Source organism: Oncorhynchus mykiss, chromosome 4, assembly GCF_057628025.1.
Source record: "Oncorhynchus mykiss isolate SJ-2025 chromosome 4, ASM5762802v1, whole genome shotgun sequence".
NCBI lineage: Eukaryota > Metazoa > Chordata > Actinopteri > Salmoniformes > Salmonidae > Oncorhynchus > Oncorhynchus mykiss.
This window is the reverse complement of record NC_143025.1, coordinates 69523936-69546550: the sequence shown is the minus strand read 5'-3', so window position 1 is coordinate 69546550 and position 22615 is coordinate 69523936. Positions and strand designations below refer to the sequence as shown.

At 43.5% G+C, this 22615-nt stretch overlaps 1 protein-coding gene across 2 annotated transcripts in view; it reads left to right on the top strand.

The window, feature by feature from the left end:
• The window catches only part of rcan2 (regulator of calcineurin 2), a 125450-nt gene that overhangs the window by 65022 nt on the left and 37813 nt on the right, over positions 1-22615 (top strand). Inside the window, exon 1 of one of the 2 annotated variants that reach the window (XM_036975852.2) lies at positions 6340-6929. The exons of the other annotated variant lie outside the window; for it this stretch is intronic. Coding sequence (XP_036831747.1) covers positions 6843-6929 — 87 coding nt within the window. The 5' untranslated portion in view covers positions 6340-6842. Of the gene's footprint in view, positions 1-6339; positions 6930-22615 lie in introns of those variants that run through there. 2 annotated transcript variants of the gene reach the window in all.

Genomic DNA, 22615 nt, shown 5'->3' with positions numbered 1-22615 from the left:
CTTTCCATTTTCAAAGACAGTAAAACAAAATGGTAATACAAATACTGAGCTATATTGTATGAAACATTTTTTGAAAATTCGATGATTTCATACTAATTCAGTTGCTCAGAGATTTTGTTGAACAAGTCATATTTTTCCTCTCAAAAAGATAGGGGTCAAATCTTTTGGCACCCACTTTTCAATACCTCACCTTATGAGGACAACGGCATTGAGACTTGAAAAAAATTGGAGAACACATTTTCCAAATCCTTGATATCCTTCATCTGCATTTATGGACTGCCCTTTTCAGTTCAAACCACAGTGTTTCAATTGGGTTCAAATCTCGGAGTCTGAGAGGGGGGCTGTAGCCTAGTGCGCTCTGGGAAGTCAAAAGCGTTTCCTTGGTTACTGGAGAGCACCAGCAGAGGGGGAAGTGTCTCAATGCACCAGGGCATCCGCTCTGAAATGTCATTGAAGATAGACAGCAGAGCAGAGCAAAGCAGACGGACGGTGCAGGATTAGGGCCAATTTCTCCTGGATTAGGGACTATTTCTATGGGATTAGGTCCATTCCTCTGCTATGGGGTTTGAACAGTTTTCTGGTAGGGATTATTATATATCTCCATCTGAAATAGGTCAGGTGGATGGAGGAAGTGCCTGGAATAGCATGGTAGTGGAGACCGAGACAAAGATACCGTTTAAACAGTCAGGCATGGAATAATGTGTAACACCACTCACAGCTGAGTATGGCAGATTTCATAACTCATGGACTCCAAGCATCATAGTATATTATAGCTGTCTGTCTGTCTGTTTGTGTTGTTAACCAGGAAGTAAAGTAACCTGATAGAGCCACAGCAGAGTCCTGCCCAGTCTGGACTTAACATCAGAACTATAAATAGCAGCACAGCTAGCCTGTCAGGATTTTAACTGAGGAGCTTCTCCTCTCCTGAGCAGCACAGAGAGAGAGACAGCAGGGGAAGAAGAGTTAACAAAACACTGCACTCTTTATTTAACTAGGCAAGTCAGTTAAGAACAAATTCTTATTTACAAACACAGATGACGCTGGTCCAATTGTGCGCCGCCCAAGGAAATCCCAATCCCGGCCACTTATGATCCAGCCTGGATTTGGACCAGGGTGTCTGCAGTGACACCCCTAGCACTGAGATGCAGTGCCTTAGACCACTGAACCAGGGTGTCTGCAGTGACACCCCTAGCACTGAGATGCAGTGCCTTAGACCACTGAACCAGGGTGTCTGCAGTGACACCCCTAGCACTGAGATGCAGTGCCTTAGACCACTGAACCAGGGTGTCTGCAGTGACACCCCTAGCACTGAGATGCAGTGCCTTAGACCACTGCGACACTCAGGAGCCCACAAATAATAGGTCTTTATGTAATATGTAATAAATCAAAGCAAATGACAAGGTTGGGATATATTGGGATTAAGCAGTTTCCTTAAATAAATGCAATGCGGCCGGGCAAATCGATTAAGTGCTGGGATTTGGTCGGTTTCTCTGCGAGGCGAGGGATTAAGGCTCTTGTGTAAGCCCCTGAATGAGTCAATATTTGACAGCTCTGGACTGGACCTCCCTGTGTTTGATCCTGTCTGAAGAGGTGAGGGACGGCAGAGGAGTGTGTGTGTGTGTGTGTGTGTGTGTGTGTGTGTGTGTGTGTGTGTGTGTGTGTGTGTGTGTGTGTGTGTGTGTGTGTGTGTGTGTGTGTGTGTGTGTGTGTGTGTGTGCGCCTGCATGTGTACAACTCTTCATTTTCACGTTATATGCTTGTTTCCAGGAAAGGTTTAGTAAACAGAGAATTATTCCATCCAATGTCCTTAGATTTATACTGCTCAAGACTTCATTTAGCTCGGTTTAAAATGAAAATATGAACATACAAATAGGTTATCAGTCCAAAGACATGGAGTCAGTCTCCCTGAGGCCTGCAGCTGTTTTAATATGGTGAAACTATTCCTTTAAAAATATGTTTTTCAAAAGAAACTTTGAACATCTAAAAGTCCAATCACAGTATAACAGCAGGTGAGCTGGTCATTTTCTGGTGTTGGTGTGGTGGAAAACGGAGCAGGTTGAGCGTAACACAGTAATCCTGTTACCCAGAGATACACAGGCTAGAAATGGTTAAAAAAAATGTTGTGTGTTAGCTTGCATTCAATTGCAACTTCCTGCTGCACACATCAAGTTTCCATTCCGCCTGTCACAAGGGGATTCATGGCTGAATTAAGATGAAATCGTCAACCCTGTTACGGTCAACCCTGTTACGGTCAACCCTGCTACTTTATTTGGCACTTAATAAGCCCATACATAGTCATTTTATCTTGAGATGGGGAAAAAAGTGTTTTTGATAACTTTGAACATGTGCTCTTTATGACAGAATCTTCAAATTTGGTGAAATCCAAAGTATTTTTTGACCGTGTTACACTTCTCAAAAGGCACAGCACGACCCTTTGTGTGACAGCCAGGGACCATTGACCTTTTCAACTACTATCTCCATTCTATAACAATGAGCGTCAGTACCTGCTGCAGCACACATGATCGAGGTAACGCCAAACCACCAACACGACACATAGCCATTGTTTTCCACTAGCTCAGGCTCTTTTCCACTTAAAGTAGCTAGGCTACTTTTCAATTCGCTAGTCCCAAAAAAATCTTCTGAGCCCTCTCCCGCTAGAATGAACGATATGCATCTTCTAGCCATATATTGATAGGACCTGTCAGGTGCCTGTCAGTCACAAAGTGAGCGATGACAGGGAAACTGCTGGTTTGACCGTCTGCTGTCTGTCCGCCTCTCGGTACCTGGGTGTGTGTGTGTTGTGTGCGCTGTGGTAGCAGTTGGATTTCTTTAAATGGAGGGAGAAAGCATGAATTAGCATGTTCCAAATAATTTGGTGATGATAGTCAAAATCCTGTTTTCTGACAATTAACGGATTCCCGTGTGTATCAGAAAGGATCCACCACCCAAAGGACATCCAGTCAACTTGACACAACTGTGTGAAGCAATGGAGATAACATGGACCAGCATCCTTGTGGAACCCTTTCGACACCTTGTAGAGTCCATGCCCCGAAAATATGAGGCTGTTCTGAGGGCAAAATGGGGTGCAACTCAATATTAGGAAGGTGTTCCTAATGTTTTGTACACTCTGTGTATGTCCATGGTACTGCATCGGCACTAAAGATCACATTTGTATTTTTGATATGAAGTCCATCAGGACTTTCCAGACAGTGGCGTTAAAGTGAGTGACTCGTCAGTAGCTTACATCGAGGGCTGTTCCTTTGGCTCCCTAATTTGCATACTGGTAGGAGTTTTGGTGATTATCTGCCCATAAGTTAGAAAAACGTTCAATGAATATGGTGAATCCTCCTCACTGCAGGGACAATAGGTAGGCTCGTGGAGAGAGCCTCACTCTGGTGCAAAATATGATAAAAGAAAACTGATTTAGTTGTTTTGAAAGCTCATTTCAAAGATATTGATGTAGGTGTCGACAATGGAGTAGTCAACTGCTGTTTTCTGTGTAGCAAAGCCCATGTTTAACACCTGCTTCATTCTTCAATCATACCAAGCCAGTGGTTAGTCAGTCATACCAACCCCGTGGTTAGTTAGTCATACCAACCCCGTGGTTAGTCAGTCATACCAACCCCGTGGTTAGTCAGTCATACCAAGCCCGTGGTTAGTCAGTCATACCAACCCCGTGGTTAGTCAGCAGAATCTTACAGGTTTCTTTAAAGGCCCAGTACAGTCAGAATTATATGTTTCCTGTGTTTTATTTCATATTGTGCAGCTGATGGAACTAACACTGTAAAAGTATGAAAAAAACATCAGTCCAACCCTACTGGAGCCACGTTTCTCCCTCCTGCTACCCCTTGGCCTGCACGTACACCTTGGTCCACATGCCTCTCCTCATCCCCTTTCTGTCTGTCAGCCTGCCAGGAAGGTTACTGTGGTCTCTGTTTACACAACTTTATCTAACTTTATCTTCACTCAACACTACACACACCTAACACGTCCACAGCTGTACCACACATGACCCAGGGACCAGGAGTCCCCACAAGGATAGTAAAACTAGCTAAATTCAAACAAGTGGGGACATTTTGCTGGTCCCCACAAGGAAAAAGGCTATTTTAGGCTTAGGGGTTAGGTTTAGGCTCAGGGTTACAATTAGGGTTAGGAGTTAAGGATAGGGTTTTCGTATTACGTTTAGGGTTAAATTAAGGGTTAGGTTTAGGGGTTAGGGAAAGTAGGATTTTCAATGGGAATCAATTGTTTGGTCACCACAGTAATAGTAAAACAAACGTGTGGGTGCGTGTGTGTGCGTGTGTGTGCGTGTGTGGTCGGGGGGGTGTCGGAGGCTGCTTTTCCATTAAGAAAGGACGATATATTGCTGCAGGATGGTTCTGTCAATACACATGAATGTGAGAGAGGGAGAGAGGAGAGAGAAAGGGGGTGAGAGATAGAGCAGTGAAATAAGAAGGAGAGATGGAGAGGAGAGAGGCAAACACATTCTACCCTAAAGTGTACCTGGTTAGTATACAGTCACACAATATCTCCATGTAACCTCCATGTAATAAACTGCCCTTTGCCTCAGCTTGACTGGTGTTCTGTGCATTGTATGTATTCCCTTAGAGATAAGTACTAGTCATATCTATGTGTATTCCATGGAGATAAATGAGTTGGCTGTATTCCATGAAGCCTCTGTTGTTAACAATGGACAAATAGCCGCGTTTGACCACTGGGTGGCTCAGATACTAGGACCAAGAGGAGGAGATGTGATACAGTATGAACACAAAAGCACCCCTGTGAAATAACGTCAGCATTAGAGCCATGCATTATTCCTCCTAATTTCATCCTTAATAGAAAATGTAAGTAAAAGTGAAAGTCACCCAGTAAAATACTAATTGAGTAAAAGTATAAAAGTATCTGGTTTTAAATATACTTAAATACAAGTAAATACTATACATACAATTCCTTATATTAAGCAAACCAGGCACCCCCCCAAATTTTTTTTTACTGACAGCTAGGGGCAAACTCCAACACTCAGACATCACAAACGCAGTATTTGTGTTTAGTAAGTCCGCCAGATCAGAGGCAGTAGGGATGACAACGCGTTATATGGATAGGTGAGTGAATTGGACCATATTTAAAAATATATATATATATTTCACCTTTATTTAACCAGGTAGGCCAGTTGAGAACAAGTTCTCATTTACAACTGCGACCTGGCCAAGATAAAGCAAAGCAGTGCGACAAAAACAACAACACAGAGTTACACATAAACAAACGTACAGTCAATAACACAATAGAAAAAAATCTATATACAGTGTGTGCAAATGTAGTAAGTTTGGTTGAGCATTCGAAATGTAACGAGTACTTTTGAGTGTCAGGGAAAATGTATGGGAGTAAAAAGTACATACAGTGCCTTCAGAAAGTTTTCACATCCCTTGACTTGATTAAATGTCGATTTTGTGTCACTGGCATACACACAATACCCCGTAACGTCAAAGTGGAATTATGTTTTTTACATATTTTACAAATTAATTAAAAATGAAAAGCTGAAACATCTTGAGTCAATAACTATTCAACCGTTTGTTATGGCAATGTCAAAATGTACTTCAAAATGTATGTCAAGGCCTGAAAATGATTGTCTAGCAATGATAAACAACCAATTTGACGGAGCTTGAATCATTTTTAAAGAATAATGGCCAAATGTTGCACAATCCAGGTGTGGAAAGCTCTTAGAGACTTACCCAGAAAGACTCACAGCTGTAATCCTGCCAAAGGTGCATCTACAAATTATGGACTCAGGGGTGTGAATACTTATGTAAATTAGGTATTTCTGTATTTCATTTTCAATGCATTTGCAAACATTTCTAAAAACATGTTTTCACTTTGTCATTATGGGGTATTGTGTGTAGATGGGTGATAAAAAATAATATCACATCCATTTTGAATTCAGGCTGTAACAACAAATTCTGGAATAAATGAAGGAGTATGAATACTTTCTGAAAACACTATATTTTCGTTAGGAATGTAGTGGAGTAAAAGTAAAAGTTGTCAAATAGGAATGGTAAAGTCAACTACAGACACCCCCCAAAACTACTTAAGTAGTACTTCAAAGTATGTTTACACGCAACTTTACACCACGGGGTACCACTGATATGATCCAACGATCATACTGCAGAATGTTATTTGAATCCTTTCCCAGAGCCCTGTGTGTCTCTTGATTTTAGGGAGCATGGTGTGGAATGTAAATCAGTGACAACGTGCAGGGTTTCATCAGACGCCTGATAGCTCAGTTCCATAGCAGTAATACGTCTGTTGTGTTAACTGTGTGACTGCGTCTCTAACAAGCTCCCCAAATCAGAGTCTGCAGCGGTGTGATTCACGCCTCGGACAAAACGCTGTCTGTCTGTGTTGTTCAGTTAGACAAACAGTTTTGGCACCTCATCATTTTCTATTTGCGTCACTGCATTGCCCCACTAGTTCAGGATGAGAGAGACAAGCCGTACTCAGCGTGAAAAGAATATCTGCCTTTTTTGACATTTTGTGTATGTGAGCGAGAGTGTGTGTTTGGGGGGGAGTGATGTCATAACTGGAAGAGGGAGCGAGGGGAGGGGAGGCTAGTGGGCTGACTTCTCCCTCGGCATCTCTGCTTCCCCAGCCAGCCCAGAGTAACACCCAGCCTGCCTCACTGCTAGAGACTACTACACAGTGGGCTCTTCAGAGCACAACACACTCTCACACAAACACACCGGCGAAAACACACACACAGGTGCTCCGGACCAGCTGTCCTTTGTAAAGCGAGCAGTAGATTCCAGCAGTTTTTTTTATCTGTCTGAACGGTGCAGAGAGGAGTGAGAATGCCTTCACGAAGCCTAGACTGTGATATCTCTGTCCTCATCGCCTGTGTGGTGGACGTTGAGGTGTTCACCAGTCAGGAGGTCAAGGTAGGACAAGATACACATGCACACTCTTAGAAGGCAGCACAGAACATACTTCACACACACTTCAGAAGACCGGTTTAGAATTTGAGTTTGTGTTCTATGGGTTTGTCTAGGCTTCTTAAAAAACTATATTGAGCTGTATGCATTCTGTATGTACTCATCTTTATGCATTCTGTATGTATTCATCTGTATGCATTCTGTATCTACTCATCTGTATGCATTCTGTATGTATTCAGCTGTATGCATTCTGTATGTACTCAGATGTATGCATTCTGTATGTATTCATCTGTATGCATCCTGTATGTACTCAGCTGTATGCATCCTGTATGTAATCAGCTGTATGCATTCTGTATGTACTCAGCTGTATGCATTCTGTATGTACTCAGCTGTATGCATTCTGTATGTACTCATCTGTATGCAGACTTTTGTGCTTTAAGTCTAAGATTGCTGTAGAACTACTCTCAGGTTGTGTCTAAGACAGTGTTGTACAGTACTATTGTTTTGTCCCATCACCAGACGACTAGAAGATAAGACACCATGTCAATGTAAAGTAGTATTGATCCCATATTCATAGCACTTAATGACAACATCAAGCTTGTGACTCTACAAACTGGTTTGATGTATTTGCAGTTTGTTTTGGTTGTGATGAGTACATATAGAATGCATACAGAATATGGGACCAAATACTTCACTTTTGTCTACATTGATACACTATAAGTAAATTATCCCAAATACTTTAAAGGCATACTGCGATATTTGGGCAATTTTTATATGTCTACTTTTTATGTCTCCCGAGTGGCGCAGCAGTCTATGTCACTGCATTGCAGTGCTAGAGGTGTCGCTACAGACCCAGGTTCTATCCCGGGTTCTATCACAACCGGCCGTGATCGGGAGTCCCATAGGGCGGCGCACAATTGGCCCAGCATCGTCTGGGTTTGGCCAGGGTAGGCTGTCATTGTAAATAAGCATTTGCTCTTAACTGACTTGTGTAATTAAATCAAGGTTAAACATTATTTTTTTTGAAGGAAGTTAGAGGTATTTCCACAAGCCAATGTTAACACAATGAATGGAAGTCTACAGGTACGCTAGCATATGGAGGGGAGTGTGTGCACAACAAAGCTTTGACATATTATGCATATATAGTATTGTCTGAATGCACTGTATGAAGTCGGTTTTAATTTGACTTCTAACACAGGGAACTCAGTCGGGGTCTCCTTACTGTTGAGAGTTAGAATAATAGAATACACAAGGTGACATTTTGAAATCTGGTTGTGCATCAGCAGTCACTCGGTTAGCACGTCAGTGTTTTTTTTTTTTGATTGGTAAGTTAGTCTAGTGACCAGCTATCTGACCGTGGTAATTGATCCTCAGTTATCATAATAAAAACTGCCAACATGGCAAAATTCGTAGAATTGTATGAAATTAGTTATAAAATTGCTAAATCTTCTCTAACATGGCAAAATGTCTAGAATTGCAGGAAATGAACTTTGAAACTATTTTTTTTCTCTTCGCTGTCACAAGGTCGGCCGATAAAATATTTTCCACGAGCCATTGCGGCCCCTCGGGATGAGTTCTGTTTTTTGTGTTTTTTTTGTGGCTCCCACCCCCATCAAAGTTGCCAATCCCTGATCTAACACATCAGCCTTTTTACTATTACTTTGATTCGATATGTGTCGGGAAAATGATGGTTTTAGGATGAAGTGTGTTGGATTGCACTGTAAGATGCTGCAGCTTTGTTCTCCTTTTTCTCAACTGTTCATCATTTACTTGCATAAGACGCAAACACAAACACGTGTCTGTAAGTGGAGCGTACGTCATCGCACCACACTCACAATCCATTCATAAAACCCCCCTGATGTGCTGCTCCAATGCATCACACCTTGGACAGACTGAATCTCACTGGGGAGCCCGAACTCACTCACACACACACACACACACACACACACACACACACACACACACACACACACACACACACACACACACACACACACACACACACACACACACACACACACACACACACACACACACACACACACACACACACACTAACAGAGATCTAACTACACTACACACAGCCTCGCACAAATCTACATTATCTACACACAGCTCACAGACTTGGGTCTCTGGGTGAACAAATTAATTCTGTGAAAATGGGGATGAAATGTTAAGATTCCATGTACCAAATCTGGGTGAAAAAAACAACAGACTGCAGTTATTGGATTACTGTGCATTGACCCAAAAATAGGAAAGGAGGATCAGTCTGAGTAATCATTAATCCTCCCATCACATCCACATGTTTAATGTTTAATTAATCACTGTCTACTGCTTGGCTGCTCTGGTCTGGCTGCCATCCTCTCCACCATCTTCATTCTAGAAGATTCTGGAATTTAGACTATCCTCTGATAGAAGATGAGGCAGTGAGAGACTGAAGAGATGAGGTTATGATTTGAGTGAGGGTTAACGCTTGGCTGGCACTAGGTGTAATGAATAGCTAATGTTCAGACTTGGTGATTGGTCAGATGGACAGATGAACAGAGAGACTGATGGAGGGACAGATAGACAGACATACATTTGTTATTATACATTTTGCCATGCTTCCATATTCCTGCTGCCACAAAAACAAATGAATATGGAGTGATGTACAGTCGTGGCCAAAAGTTTTGACAGAAATATTAATTTTCACAAAGTTTGCTGCTTCAGTGTCTTTAGATATTTTTGTCAGATGTTACTATGGAACACTGAAGTATAATTACAAGTGTTTCAGTGTCAAAGGCTTTTATTGACAATTACATGAAGTTGATGCAAAGAGTTAATATTTGCAATGTTGACCCTTCTTTTTCAAGATCTCTGCAATCCGCCCTGGAATGCTGTCAATTAACTTCTGGGCCACATCCTGACTGATGGCAGCCCATTCTTGCATAATCAATGCTTGGAGTTTGTCAGAATTTCTGGGTTTTTGTTTGTCCACCCGCCCCTTGAGGATTGACCACAAGTTCTGGGATTAAGGTCTGGGGAGTTTCCTGGCCATGGACCCAAAATATCAATGTTTTGTTCCCCGAGCCACTTAGTTATCACTTTTGCCTTATGACAAGGTGCTCCATCATGCTGGAAAAGGCATTGTTCGTCACCAAACGGTTCCTGGATGGTTGGGAGAAGTTGCTCTCGGAGGATGTGTTGGTACCATTCTTTATTCATGGCTGTGTTCTTAGGCAAAATTATGAGTGAGGCCACTCTCTTGGCTGAGAAGCAACCCCACACATGAATGGTCTCAGGATGCTTTACTGTTGGCATGACACAGGACTGAAGGTAGCGCTCACTTTGTCTTCTCCAGACAAGCTTTTTTCCGGATGCCCCAAACAATCAGAAAGGGGATTCATCAGAGAAAATGACTTTACCCCAGTCCTCAGCAGTTCAATCCCTATACCCTTTGCAGAATATCAGTCTGTCCCTGGTGTTTTTCCTGGAGAGAGGTGGCTTCTTTGCTGCCCTTCTTGACACCAGGCCATCCTCCAAAAGTCTTCACCTCACTGTGTGTGCAGATCCACTCATACATGCCTGCAGCCATTCCTGAGCAAGCTCTATACTGGTGGTGCCCCAATCCCGCATATGAATCAACTTTAGGAGACGGTCTTGGCGCTTGCTGGACTTTCTTGGGCGTCCTGTGCGATCTTACTGGCAGCAATATCCTTGCCTGTGAAGCTCTTTTTGTGCAAAGCAATGATGATGGCACGTGTTTCCTTGCAGGTAACCATGATTGACAACCATGATTGACCATGATTGACAGGGCGGCAGGGTAGCTTAGTGGTTAGAGCATTGGGCTAGTAACCGGAAGATTGCAAGTTCAAATCCCCGAGCTGACAAGGTACAAATCTGTCGTTCTGCCCCTGAACAGGCAGTTAACCCACTGTTCCTAGGCCGTCATTGAAAATAAGAATTTGTTCTTAACTGACTTGCCTGTTTAAATAAAGGTAAAATAAAAAAAATAAAGAGGAAGAACAATGATTCCAAGCACCACCTTCCTTTTAAAGCTTCCAGTCTGTTATTCGAACTCAATCACTATGACCGAGTGATCTCCAGCCTTGTCCTCGTCAACACTCACACCTGTGTTAACGAGAGAATCACTGACATGATGTCAGCTGGTCCTTTTGTGGCAGGGCTGAAATGCAGTGGAAATGTTTTTGGGGGATTCCGTTCATTTGCATGACAAAGAGGGACTTTGCAATTAATTGCAATTCATCTGATCACTCTTCATAACATTCTGGAGTATATGCAAATTGCCATCATACCAACTGAGGCAGCAGACTTAATATTTGTTTCACTCTCAAAACTTTTGGACACGACTGTAAGCTGCCCAGTGACGCGAGCCTACCTGATCGGCTAAATGCGTTTTATGCTCACTTCTAGACAAGCAACATTGAAGCATGCATGAGCGCACCAGCTGTTCCAGACGACTGCGTGATCACGCTCTCCGTAGCCGATATGAGCAAGACCTTTTAACAGGTCAACTTTCACAAGCCCACAGGGCCCGACGGATTTCCAGGACGTGTACTCAGCGCATGCGCAAGTGTCTTCACTGACATTTTCAACCTCTCCCTGACCGAGTCTGTAATACCTACATGTTTCAAGCAGATCACCATAGTCCCTGTGCCCAAGAAAGCAAAGGTAACCTGCCTAAATGACTACTACCCTCACCCTCACGTCGGTAGCTATGAAGGCAGGTCATGACTCACATCAAAACCATCATCCCGGAAACCCTAGACCCACTCCAATTTGTATACCGCCCCAACAGATCCACAGATGATGCAATCTCAATCACACTCCACACTGCCCTTTCCCACCTGGACTAAAGGAACACCTATGTGAAAATGCTGTTCATTGACTACAGCTCAGCATTCAACACCGCCGTGCCCACAAAGCTCATCACTAAGCTAAGGACCCTGAGACTAAACACCTCCCTCTGCAACTGTCATCCAGGAGTTCCTGACGGGCCGCCCCCAGGTGGTAAGGGTAGGCAACAACACATCTGCCACGCTGATCCTCATCACAGGGGCTCCTCAGGGGTGCATGCTTAGTCCCCTCCTGTACTCCCTGTTCACCTACGACTGCATGGCCAAGCATGACTCCAACATCATCATTAAGCTTGCTGACGGCTTCTACCCCCAATCCATAAGACTGCTGAATAATTAATAAAATGGCCACATGGACTATTTGCATTGACCATTGACACTCCACCCCCCCTTTGTTTTTACACTACTGCTACTGTATACCGGTACCCCCTTACTCCCGAGTGGTGCCGTGGTCTGCATCTCAGGGACTGCATCTCAGTGCAAGAGGCGTCACTGCAGTCTCTGGTTCGAATCCAGGCTGCATCACATTTGCCGTAATTGGCAGTCCCAAAGGGCGGCATACAATTGGCCCAGCGTCGTCCAGGTTTGGCCAGGGTAGGCCGTCATTGTAAATAAGAATTTGTTCTTAACTGACTTGCCTAGATAAATACAATTATTGTTATTTTATTGTGTTACTTTTTATTTAGATTTTTATTACTGTTTAGTTTATTTAGTAAATATTTCCTAAACTCTATATTTTCTTAAAACTGCATTGTTGGTTAAGGGCTTGTAAGTAACCATTTCATGGTAAGGTTGTTGTATTCGGCGCATTTGACAAATAATATGTGATTTGATGATTTGATTTGATTTGATTATGGTTGTGTTTTGCATTTTTTAAATGTGTATACAAGAGCATGTTTACACTCTACAGCCTGACATGTGACTGGTCGATGGTGTTGTTGACCATGACCTCTCTCTCCCTCCTCTTCCTAATTGTTCTCCCTTTCTCTCCTTCCTTCCTCCCTCTCTCCCCTCCCCTACATGTGTATGTTTATAATGAGTTGTTTTGACACTGTCCTTACATAACTGGGTTAAAGTGACTGTCTCCTGAACAATATATGGTGTTTTCAGGCTGGTGTTTATTGGTGTGTTGTTTGGGATACTGTACTGTGGGTGAATGAGCACAAACACTATATTCCTAACAGTAAATGCTATCATTACTGAAGTAATTGCTGTGGAAACTTATGACGGTATGTGAGGTCATGTCATGGCAGGGATTTGGGTTAATAACTGTGTAGATTCAGGTTGGAGCGCAGGTCAGGTTCACTGGCAGGGTAGAACTGTCTGATTTAACAACATGTTTATGAGGATGTCACCATTTCTGTTTGTTCCTCTCTTGATCAAACTATTCCTATGATGCCAAGAGGTGCATTCAACATAATTCCAATTCAGTCAGTGTATGAAGAATACTTTTGATTTCGGTCTCTTTTTGAATATACAGTACACTAGGTTGTGTCACGTATTCCGTATTGCTCATTCTGTGCAACAGTTCCAGAGGTCTACATCACCGGCCTCTAGGCATCACCGAACTGTCTCATTACGCACACCTGATTCCAAATTCCCGATTAGTAACTGTATATACAGTATGTGCCGTCTGTTCACCATTGGCTGGTCGGTTATTGTTCCCATGTCTGTTGGTCTGTCAGTACATGTGCTTTGTTATTTCGGCTTTTGTGCTGGGTGTATTGTGCACTTGTTATTACAAACACATCCAAGTGTTCGGCGCCCGGGGAACATTGGGTCAACTGCCTTGCTCAGGGACAGAAGGACAGATTATTACCTTGTCTCAGACAAATCAAATAACTCAGATAAAAAGAAACTGAACAAGTTCCACAGACATGTGACTAAGAGAAATTGAATAATGTGTCCCTGAACAAAGTGGGGGTCAAAATTAAAAGTAACAGTCAGTATCTGGTGTGGCCACTAGCTGCATTAAGTACTGTAGTGCATCTCCTCCTCGTGGACTGCACCAGATTTGACAGTTCTTGCTGTGAGATGTTACCCTACTGTTCCACCAAGGCATCTGCAAGTTCCTGGACATTTCTAGGGGGAATGGCCCTAGCCCTCAACCTCCGATCCAACAGGTCCCAGACGTGCTCAATGTAATTGAGATCTGGGCTCTTCGCTGGCCATGGCAGAACACTGACATTCATGTCTTGCAGGAAATCATGCACAGAATGAGCAGTATTGCTGGTGGCATTGTCATGCTGGAGAATCATGTCAGGATGAGCCTGCAAGAAGGGTACCACAATAGGGAGGAGGATGTCTTCCCTGTAATGCACAGCGTTGAGATTGCCTGCAATGACAACAAGCTCAGTCCGATGATGCTGTGACACATCGCCCCAGACCATGACGGACCCTCCACCTTCAAATCGATCCTGCTCCAGAGTACAGACCTTCTAGTATCATTCCTTCTATGATAAACGCGATTCTAACCATCACCCCTGGTGAGACAAAACCGCAACTCGTCAGTGAAGAGCACTTGTTGCCAGTCCTGTCTGGTCCAGCGATGGTGGGTTTGTGCCCATAGGCAACGTTGTTACCGGTGATGTCTGGTGAGGACATGCCTCTCTCAGCCTATTGCGGACAGTCTGAGCACTAATGTAGAGATTGTGTGGGCAGTTGGGCAGTTGTTGTTGCCATCCTGTACCTGTCCCGCAGGTGTGCTGTTCGGATGTACCGATCCTGTGCAGGTGTTGTTACACGTGGTCTGCCACTGCGAGGACGATCAGCTGTCTGTCCTGTCTCCCTGTAGCGCTGTCTTAGGCGTCTCACAGTACGGACATTGCAATTTCTTGCCCTGGCCACATCTGCAGTCCTCATGCCTCCTTGCAGCATGCCTAAGGCACGTTCACGCAGATGAGCAGGGACCCTGGGCATCTTTCTTTTGGTGTTTTTCAAAGTCAGTAGAAAGGCCTCTTTGGTGTCCTAAGTTTTCAGAACTGTGACCTTAATTGCCTACCGTCTGTAAGCTGTTAGTGTCTTAACGACCGTTCCACAGGTGCATGTTCATTCATTGTTTATGGTTCATTGAACAAGCATGGAAAACAGTGTTTAAACCCTTTACAATGAAGATCTGTATTTTTACGAATTATCTTTGAAAGACATGGTCCTGAAAAAGGGACGTTTATATGCACTGAGCTTGACTGATGCTTTAAGCGCACTGTTTAATGAAATAATTAAGACACAAATGACTAGAGGGAGTCCGACCGCAATTGATTTGATTGTTCCGAGCCAGTCTCAGACTTACTGAGCTGTGTTCCAAAAAATGACAGGGAGTGACTGTTTGACTAGCACCCATTGTCTCCCTCTCCTCCCTGCTGCAGCGACCACCACAGAGCATCAACAGTGTTTACCACGCTGTCCGTGTTGCTGAAGCTGAAACATAATTACATAATTATCACAATTTCCGAAATGGAACAATGCATTATTGTTTACGCTAATTATTCAAGGGTCACTTTGTGATTTTATTTTAAAACTAAAATGCTTGATTTAATTTCAAATCATGAATGACTCGTATGCTGTGTAATGACATGAACAAATTAATGTTTGATACAATCCTGTAGCCTATTTAAGAATTGAAATATAGGCCTAAGTAAGTTATGGTATTAAGACTAAACAGGATGTGCTCTTAGGCTGCTATACTCACCCTACTAATGATAGTGACATTATTCATTATTATGATAATGATGATCATAACAATGTTAGTAATAATAACAATAAGGAGATAAAGAAAAGGAAGGGTTATTATTTTTTTTACAAATATTATTTTGGACTATTTGGAACAGAGTAAACAACACAAAATAAATGATAAATAATACCAGATGCTGTTCTTACAAAAAAAGGTAAAGCCTCTATTACAGCATAGCAAAGATTAAAAACAGCTGAAATTGTGAAATTGTTTATCCGACTTGTGTCACCCCTAGTACACTCTATAACTGGGTTCTCTGTTTAGGTGTTTAATGAACTCTAATTCTGGCCAGATGACGCTATCGGCACACTTTATTACAGCACATTATGATTGGTCAGGCTTTATGTAGAGATGTGACTTTTACCCAACCACTGCATTGTGTTAGAAATAGATGCAGTGTCTCTGCCAGGTTATGGGTGGGAAGACCTGAGATACACTTTCTCTTTAAAATAACATTCCTAACTTCTACATTTCAGCCCCCTTTCTCTCTGTTCCTTTCTCCTTTGAAACAAATCTTTCCATTCCAGTTCTAATGGGCCACTTGTTACATTTCTCCTCTAAAATCACATGACAGTAAAATGACTGGATGAATGGGGGATGTTATCAACTATCCTCCCTCCCCTACGAGCCTGCTGTGTGAGACTTTCTGCCCTGGTTTTAACGTGACACCAGAGGTTACACAACCCAGGAGTTATATTTGGCTGGAGGTCAAAGTTCAGCATGAAAAGAACAATCTGAGAGCAGTCTGGATGCGTTTAAGATGAATGACGATGTTGTTCTCCTAAAGGAAGAGAGAACAGAAAAAAAAACTTTATTCTGGTTTCTGTTCATTTTAGTCTCTGTAATCCATCTTCTTCTACATTTGTCTGTATGTGCTTAAAGCCTGTGTTGCTAAAGTTGACGTTCATCTGCTGATAAGTCAAAAGTTGACTCTGGTTTAGTGTTTGAATGTGCTCCTCTCCCTTTCTCCTCTCTTCTCTGTTTCTTTCCCCTTCCCGTTCTCCTCTCCTCTTGTTAATACATGCCAGTAAGTGAACAGTGAACTGTAAACATGCCCGCCTGGCTTCGGTATCGTACCACTGTAATTACTTAAAAACTCACACGCACACCACACCGCCTCAAAGGGGGTTGTGGGAAAAACACAGCACTTTGGATCACTTTTGTTCATTCCTCTATTACGGACCCTATTTTACCTTGTACTGCTATTCCACTGCAGAGCCGTTGTGTTCCTATTTGATTGTGCCTGAGTGGGAGTGTTTCTCATGCTGATAAGGAGCTGTCTGTCCTGTCCTCCTTAGTGCTGCTGCTTTCCTCTAGTCTTGATAGATCGGTGTGTTCCTCAAGGAGAGGTGTCACCACAGAAAGGTCAAATTGAGTGGCCCTCTGTCACTCACTCAGCCTATTTATAGATGTTCTGTTATCCTTATTGTGGATGGGCTTCACTATAACAATACAGGGGGATGTGCGTGTGTGTTTTGGTGTCGGTGTGTGTGTGTGTGTGTGTGTTCTCTGAGTGTAACACTCAGTGGTAATTTCATGCTTTACTGGGCTGTACTCGTAGACGTCAGAGTGACTGGATGTTTATAAACCAGGGGCTGCTGCTTGGCCGATCCCAAGGCTTCCTACACAAAAACAAATGATTTTCTCAGTCCGTCTCTTTGTTTTTCTTACATGCATTTGACCTTCCTCCCCCAAACCCTCAAATGTGATGCTGTCAGCACAAGTACTCAAAAGAGCCACTTAGCTCCACCAGTTGTCATTAGTCTTGTTGTACAATGACAAAAGATATAGTGTACATCCAGTGTTCTCGGAATCACAGTCGTAATGAACTATAACACTGTATAACACAGTAGACCGCGGTGTTATTCGGTCTTCACCCATCTCTCCCACTGTCTGTCCCTGATGGCTGCAACACCACCAAACCAACATCCCCTCCCATGTTACTCTCATCTGGAGCACTTTGCTTCATTAGGATATTGATATCCATAATTAGAGCACATAAACTGGAACACAGTTGAATAGATTTCAGAATGGGCCCCTCCATCTTGACATTTGGTTTGAACTGCTGCAAACACCAGATGGTAATGATGAGGATGTTCACTGTTCACCTTTTCAGCTTTCTAGTATCTAAGGGCACTTAAAGCCAGCAGACACCCACACCAACAGGCTGTTCTCTGCTAACACTGCTGTTATGTGTGCGTGTGTGTGTGCATGCGTGTGTGTGCGTGTAGGAATGTGTCTTGTGTATGAAACTGAGATTTGTCATGGCCCTATTGCTTGGTGGGGACTTTTAAGAGCTTGTAAAGAATCAATCAATCAAATGTATTTATAAAGCCCTTCTTACATCAGCTGATGTCACAAAGTGCTATACAGAAACCCAGCCTAAAACCCCAAACAGCAAGCAAGAGAGGAACAGCAACCTAGAGAGGAACCAGGCTATGAGGGGTGGTCTTCTGGCTGTGCCGGGTGGAGAATATAACAGAACACGGCCAAGATGCCCAGCAGGGTCAAATAATAATAATCACAGTCAGCACCTTAGGAGTAAATGTCAGTTGGCTTTTCATAGCCGATCATTAAGAGTATCTCCACCACACCTGCTGTCTCTAGAGAGTTGAAAACAGCAGGTCTGGGGACAGGTAGCACGTCCGGTGAACAGGTCAGGGTTCCATAGGTTCAGGCAGAACAGTTGAAACTGGAGCACCAGCACGACCAGGTCTTGAGTGAGAGTGAGTGAGTGAGTGAGTGAGTGAGTGAGTGAGTGAGTGAGTGAGTGAGTGAGTGAGTGAGTGAGTGAGTGAGTGAGTGAGTGAGAGAGAGAGAGAGAGAGAGAGAGAGAGAGAGAGAGAGAGAGAGAGAGAGAGAGAGAGAGAGAGAGAGAGAGAGAGAGAGAGAGAGAGAGAGAGAGAGAGAGAGAGAGAGAGAGAGAGAGAGAGAGAGAGAGAGAGAGAGAGAGAGAGAGAGAGAGAGAGAGAGAGAGAGAGAGAGAGAGAGAGAGAGAGAGAGAGAGAGAGAGAGAGAGAGAGATAGAGCTTGCATTCACATAGGACACCAGATAAGACAGAAGAAATACTCCAGATATAACAGACTGACCCTAGCCCCCCGACACATAAACTATTGCATCATAAATACTGGAGGCCCTGTCCAACGATACCCCCGAACAAGGCCAAACAGGCAGGATATAACCCCAGCCACTTTGCCAAAGCACAGCCCCCACACCACTAGAGGGATATCTTCAACCAGGAAGGCCCTCACACTGTTTATGCTTCCAATTTACCGTTTATCGACAACGTTTCAATCTGAAGCCGATCTTGGTCAGGTCAAACAGTCTGTGTGTTCACAACCCAAAATATAAACATTTCACCTCACATGACCATTACGCACATGACGCGTGGTGGTTGTGGAATCAATTTAATCAATTTGTGTGCATCGTCAATCATAATTAATGAAGGAGAGGTACATATGGTCACGAAGGATTAAATACGTACAAATATGCCTAAGTTAAAACCTAGGCAACAGAGAAAAAGATTATGTTGGAAACTGAAATACCTGCCCATATGACCATTACGTGCAGATATAATTACAGTGACCTATTTCAAAAACAGCTTGTGTACCTCTAAGAATTTGATGTCAATGAGATGGGCACAGCTATAGAAAGTTATAGAAAACCGAACGTATATGTAATGTGCAAAATGACCATGTGAAGACCTGAAGACAAATCAACATAACATAGTCACGTAAGAAATGGTCTGATATCAAACCCTTGGTTCAGACCTTTAGGAGACATGGTGGACAAACAGTGAATCCAATACAGTTCTCTTCTTGGTAATAGATTATCAGTACCCCCCTTCTCTCTTAGAAGGCTTAACATGTTCCATACCAATGTCTTTCAGAGAGCTGATGTTGTGACGAGCCTCCATGAAGTGGGCAGCCACAGGGTTTCTCTGATCAAGGGTCCTGATATTACTCCTGAGATCTGCTATCCTTGTTTTCAGAGCTCCTTTAGTTTTCCCTACGTAGCATAGATCACACACTTGATCAGGTATACCACATTATTTGGTAGGACACGTGATGAACTTAATGACCTTGCAGGTGATTGAACGTTGTGTGTTTGTTCGTCAAGTTTCACTGGGAACATCGGCCACATTTGTAATCACCGTCGAGCTCATTGTCTAGGAAGGTGCTACGTGTCACGGGTGGAAAATCAGACCTCACCACCCATTGACTGATGTTGGGGGCGTGTCTGAAGGCTACCCGCGGGGATCTTTAAACTCTAGATATGCCAGTGTTTCCTTAATGATGTGGTTGAACTACTGTATTTTCCAAGTAGGGGGTATTGGAGAAAGCGTTGCACTCATTGGTCCAGGGGGCGGGGTGGTTTGGTAGTGAAGCTATCATCCTGGGTCATATTTTTGTAACAGTCCTGTGCATCATGCACCCAATCCTTTGGGTAACTCGATGTCTAAAGCGTTCGTCCAGATGACGTTTCCCATAGTCACTGTGTACTACAGATCCTGCATATGTGACTTTATTGGCTGATAGGAGGGCTCTTTTTCCGAGGTGTAGAGTGGAAGCTATCTTCGTGGAACAGGAAATTCCTGTCCGTCGGCTTCCTGTATAGGTCTGTGCTAAAGCCACCCCACTCTTTATCAAAATGTCAAAGGTGAGCGTGAATTTCAGGTGTTCACTGTTTGCATTGATGAAGGAGTGGAATTGATGAAGTTCCTCTGCTGTGCCCTGGAATAGAAGGAACATGTCATCAATGGAGCGTTTCCAAAGCTTGAGATTGCGCAAGAATGGATTGTTAGAGCTGAAATTCTCCTCAAACAACCCCACATAAAGATTTGCATAATTCGGTATAATTTTACTAACCATAGCCGTTTCGGTGAGCCCAGTGCCATAACATGTTATGACACAGTCATAACCATGTTATAATGTGTCCTAACCATGTCATAATATGTTATAACCTGTCATAATATGGTCATAACACTGTCATGACCCATATAATTACATGTGTTGTGACATTATTGCGTTATTTTATGTCAGGTTATGACACCTACATAAGAGTTTCAAATCCCACAAAACCTACCAGGTAGTTATTTTATGGCAGGTTATGACACCTACATAAGAGTTTCCTTTCATTTGAAAGTTTGTTTCTTAAGGTCTTTGTTGTTGTGATCAACTCTTTACACTCATGTATTTTTTTCAACTTGCAGAAAATACACTTTATGACACTGTTATGAAGCATTATGACCATCATAATCATATAAGCCTGTCACGTACATGCCCTTATGTCAGTCATCTGTCAAAAAGAGGGTGTCTTGTCCTGACCCTGAAATCTGGGGACAGGTAGCACGTTCGTAACCTGCTGCCCCAATGGAGTACAGTACTGCTACAATACAATACAGTTAGCGCTAGGGAGTGTACCAGTGGGTCATTGACTAAGACAGTGTACCAGTGGGTCGTTGACTAAGACAGTGTGCCAGTGGGTCGTTGACTAAGACGGTGTACCAGTGGGTCGTTGACTAAGACAGTGTACCAGTGGGTCGTTGACTAAGACAGTGTACCAGTGGGTCGTTGACTAAGACAGTGTACCGGTGGGTCATTGACTAAGACAGTTTACCAGGGGGTCGTTGACTAAGACGGTGTACCAGTGGGTCGTTGACTAAGACAGTGTGCCAGTGGGTCGTTGAATAAGACACTGTACCAGTGGGTCGTTGACTAAGACAGTGTACCAGTGGGTCGTTGACTAAGACAGTGTACCAGTGGGTCGTTGACTAAGACAGTGTACCAGTGGGTCGTTGACTAAGACAGTGTGCCAGTGGGTCGTTGACTAAGACGGTGTACCAGTGGGTCGTTGACTAAGACGGTGTACCAGTGGGTCGTTGACTAAGACGGTGTACCAGTGGGTCGTTGACTAAGACAGTGTGCCAGTGGGTCGTTGACTAAGACGGTGTACCAGTGGGTCGTTGACTAAGACAGTGTGCCAGTGGGTCGTTGACTAAGACGGTGTACCAGTGGGTCGTTGACTAAGACGGTGTACCAGTGGGTCGTTGACTAAGACGGTGTACCAGTGGGTTGTTGACTAAGACGGTGTACCAGTGGGTCGTTGACTAAGACGGTGTACCAGTGGGTCGTTGACTAAGACGGTGTACCAGTGGGTCGTTGACTAAGACGGTGTACCAGTGGGTCGTTGACTAAGACGGTGTACCAGTGGGTCGTTGACTAAGACGGTGTACCAGTGGGTCGTTGACTAAGACGGTGTACCAGTGGGTCGTTGACTAAGACGGTGTACCAGTGGGTCGTTGACTAAGACGGTGTACCATGGCTTCTAAGCCTCCCCGGTGGAGGATATTAGTATACAGGGATTTAACATCAAGCCATAATCATCTCCCCATCAATATTGTCCAATGTCTTAAGGGTGTTAATCATGTCGGTAGAATAGCGTACATATGCAGGGTGTCACCACACTGGGTTTTAGAAAGAAATCTATAAAAGCAGAATTTTTCACTATCGGAGTGGGGGGATTTTTTCATTCACCCAATGCTTGTCTCAGTTCTTTAGGGACATTATTGTAGACTTTGTGTTGTTGTTTTCTATTCCGTATCTGAGACATCTTTTTCCACCAATCTGCAGTACGTTAAAACCGGTTTCTTCTCCGGTTGTGTGTGTAAGAGTAATCCTGATCGCCTCCATACCTCCACACGATGGATGTGTTCTATTGTGTAATCGGTATGAATCTCTTAAACACTCTAGTATGTCGACAATATCGGTCCCTGTGTTTAGCATGTTGCCATAGCCACCATATGGTCTCCTCAACTCCTTCCCAGAAGGGTTCACTTTCACATTCAATCTCACAACCCACTATCCAGCATGGGAATCACGCCACGTAAGGCTTGGTGGTCTGTTACTAAACCACCATAGAGTAAGGTTCTGGAGATCCACTTGCATGGATACTTTACACCAGTTTTTCCTGGAATGATTGGGTTGGTCACGTCCTCATAGTGTGAGCAGTAAGCCTAGGCGCTGACAGTTCTGCATCACACAGTTGCGTCATCGTCAACTCCTTCGTGAGTTTTTCCTGAACATGGGACTTGACCAGGGAGAAT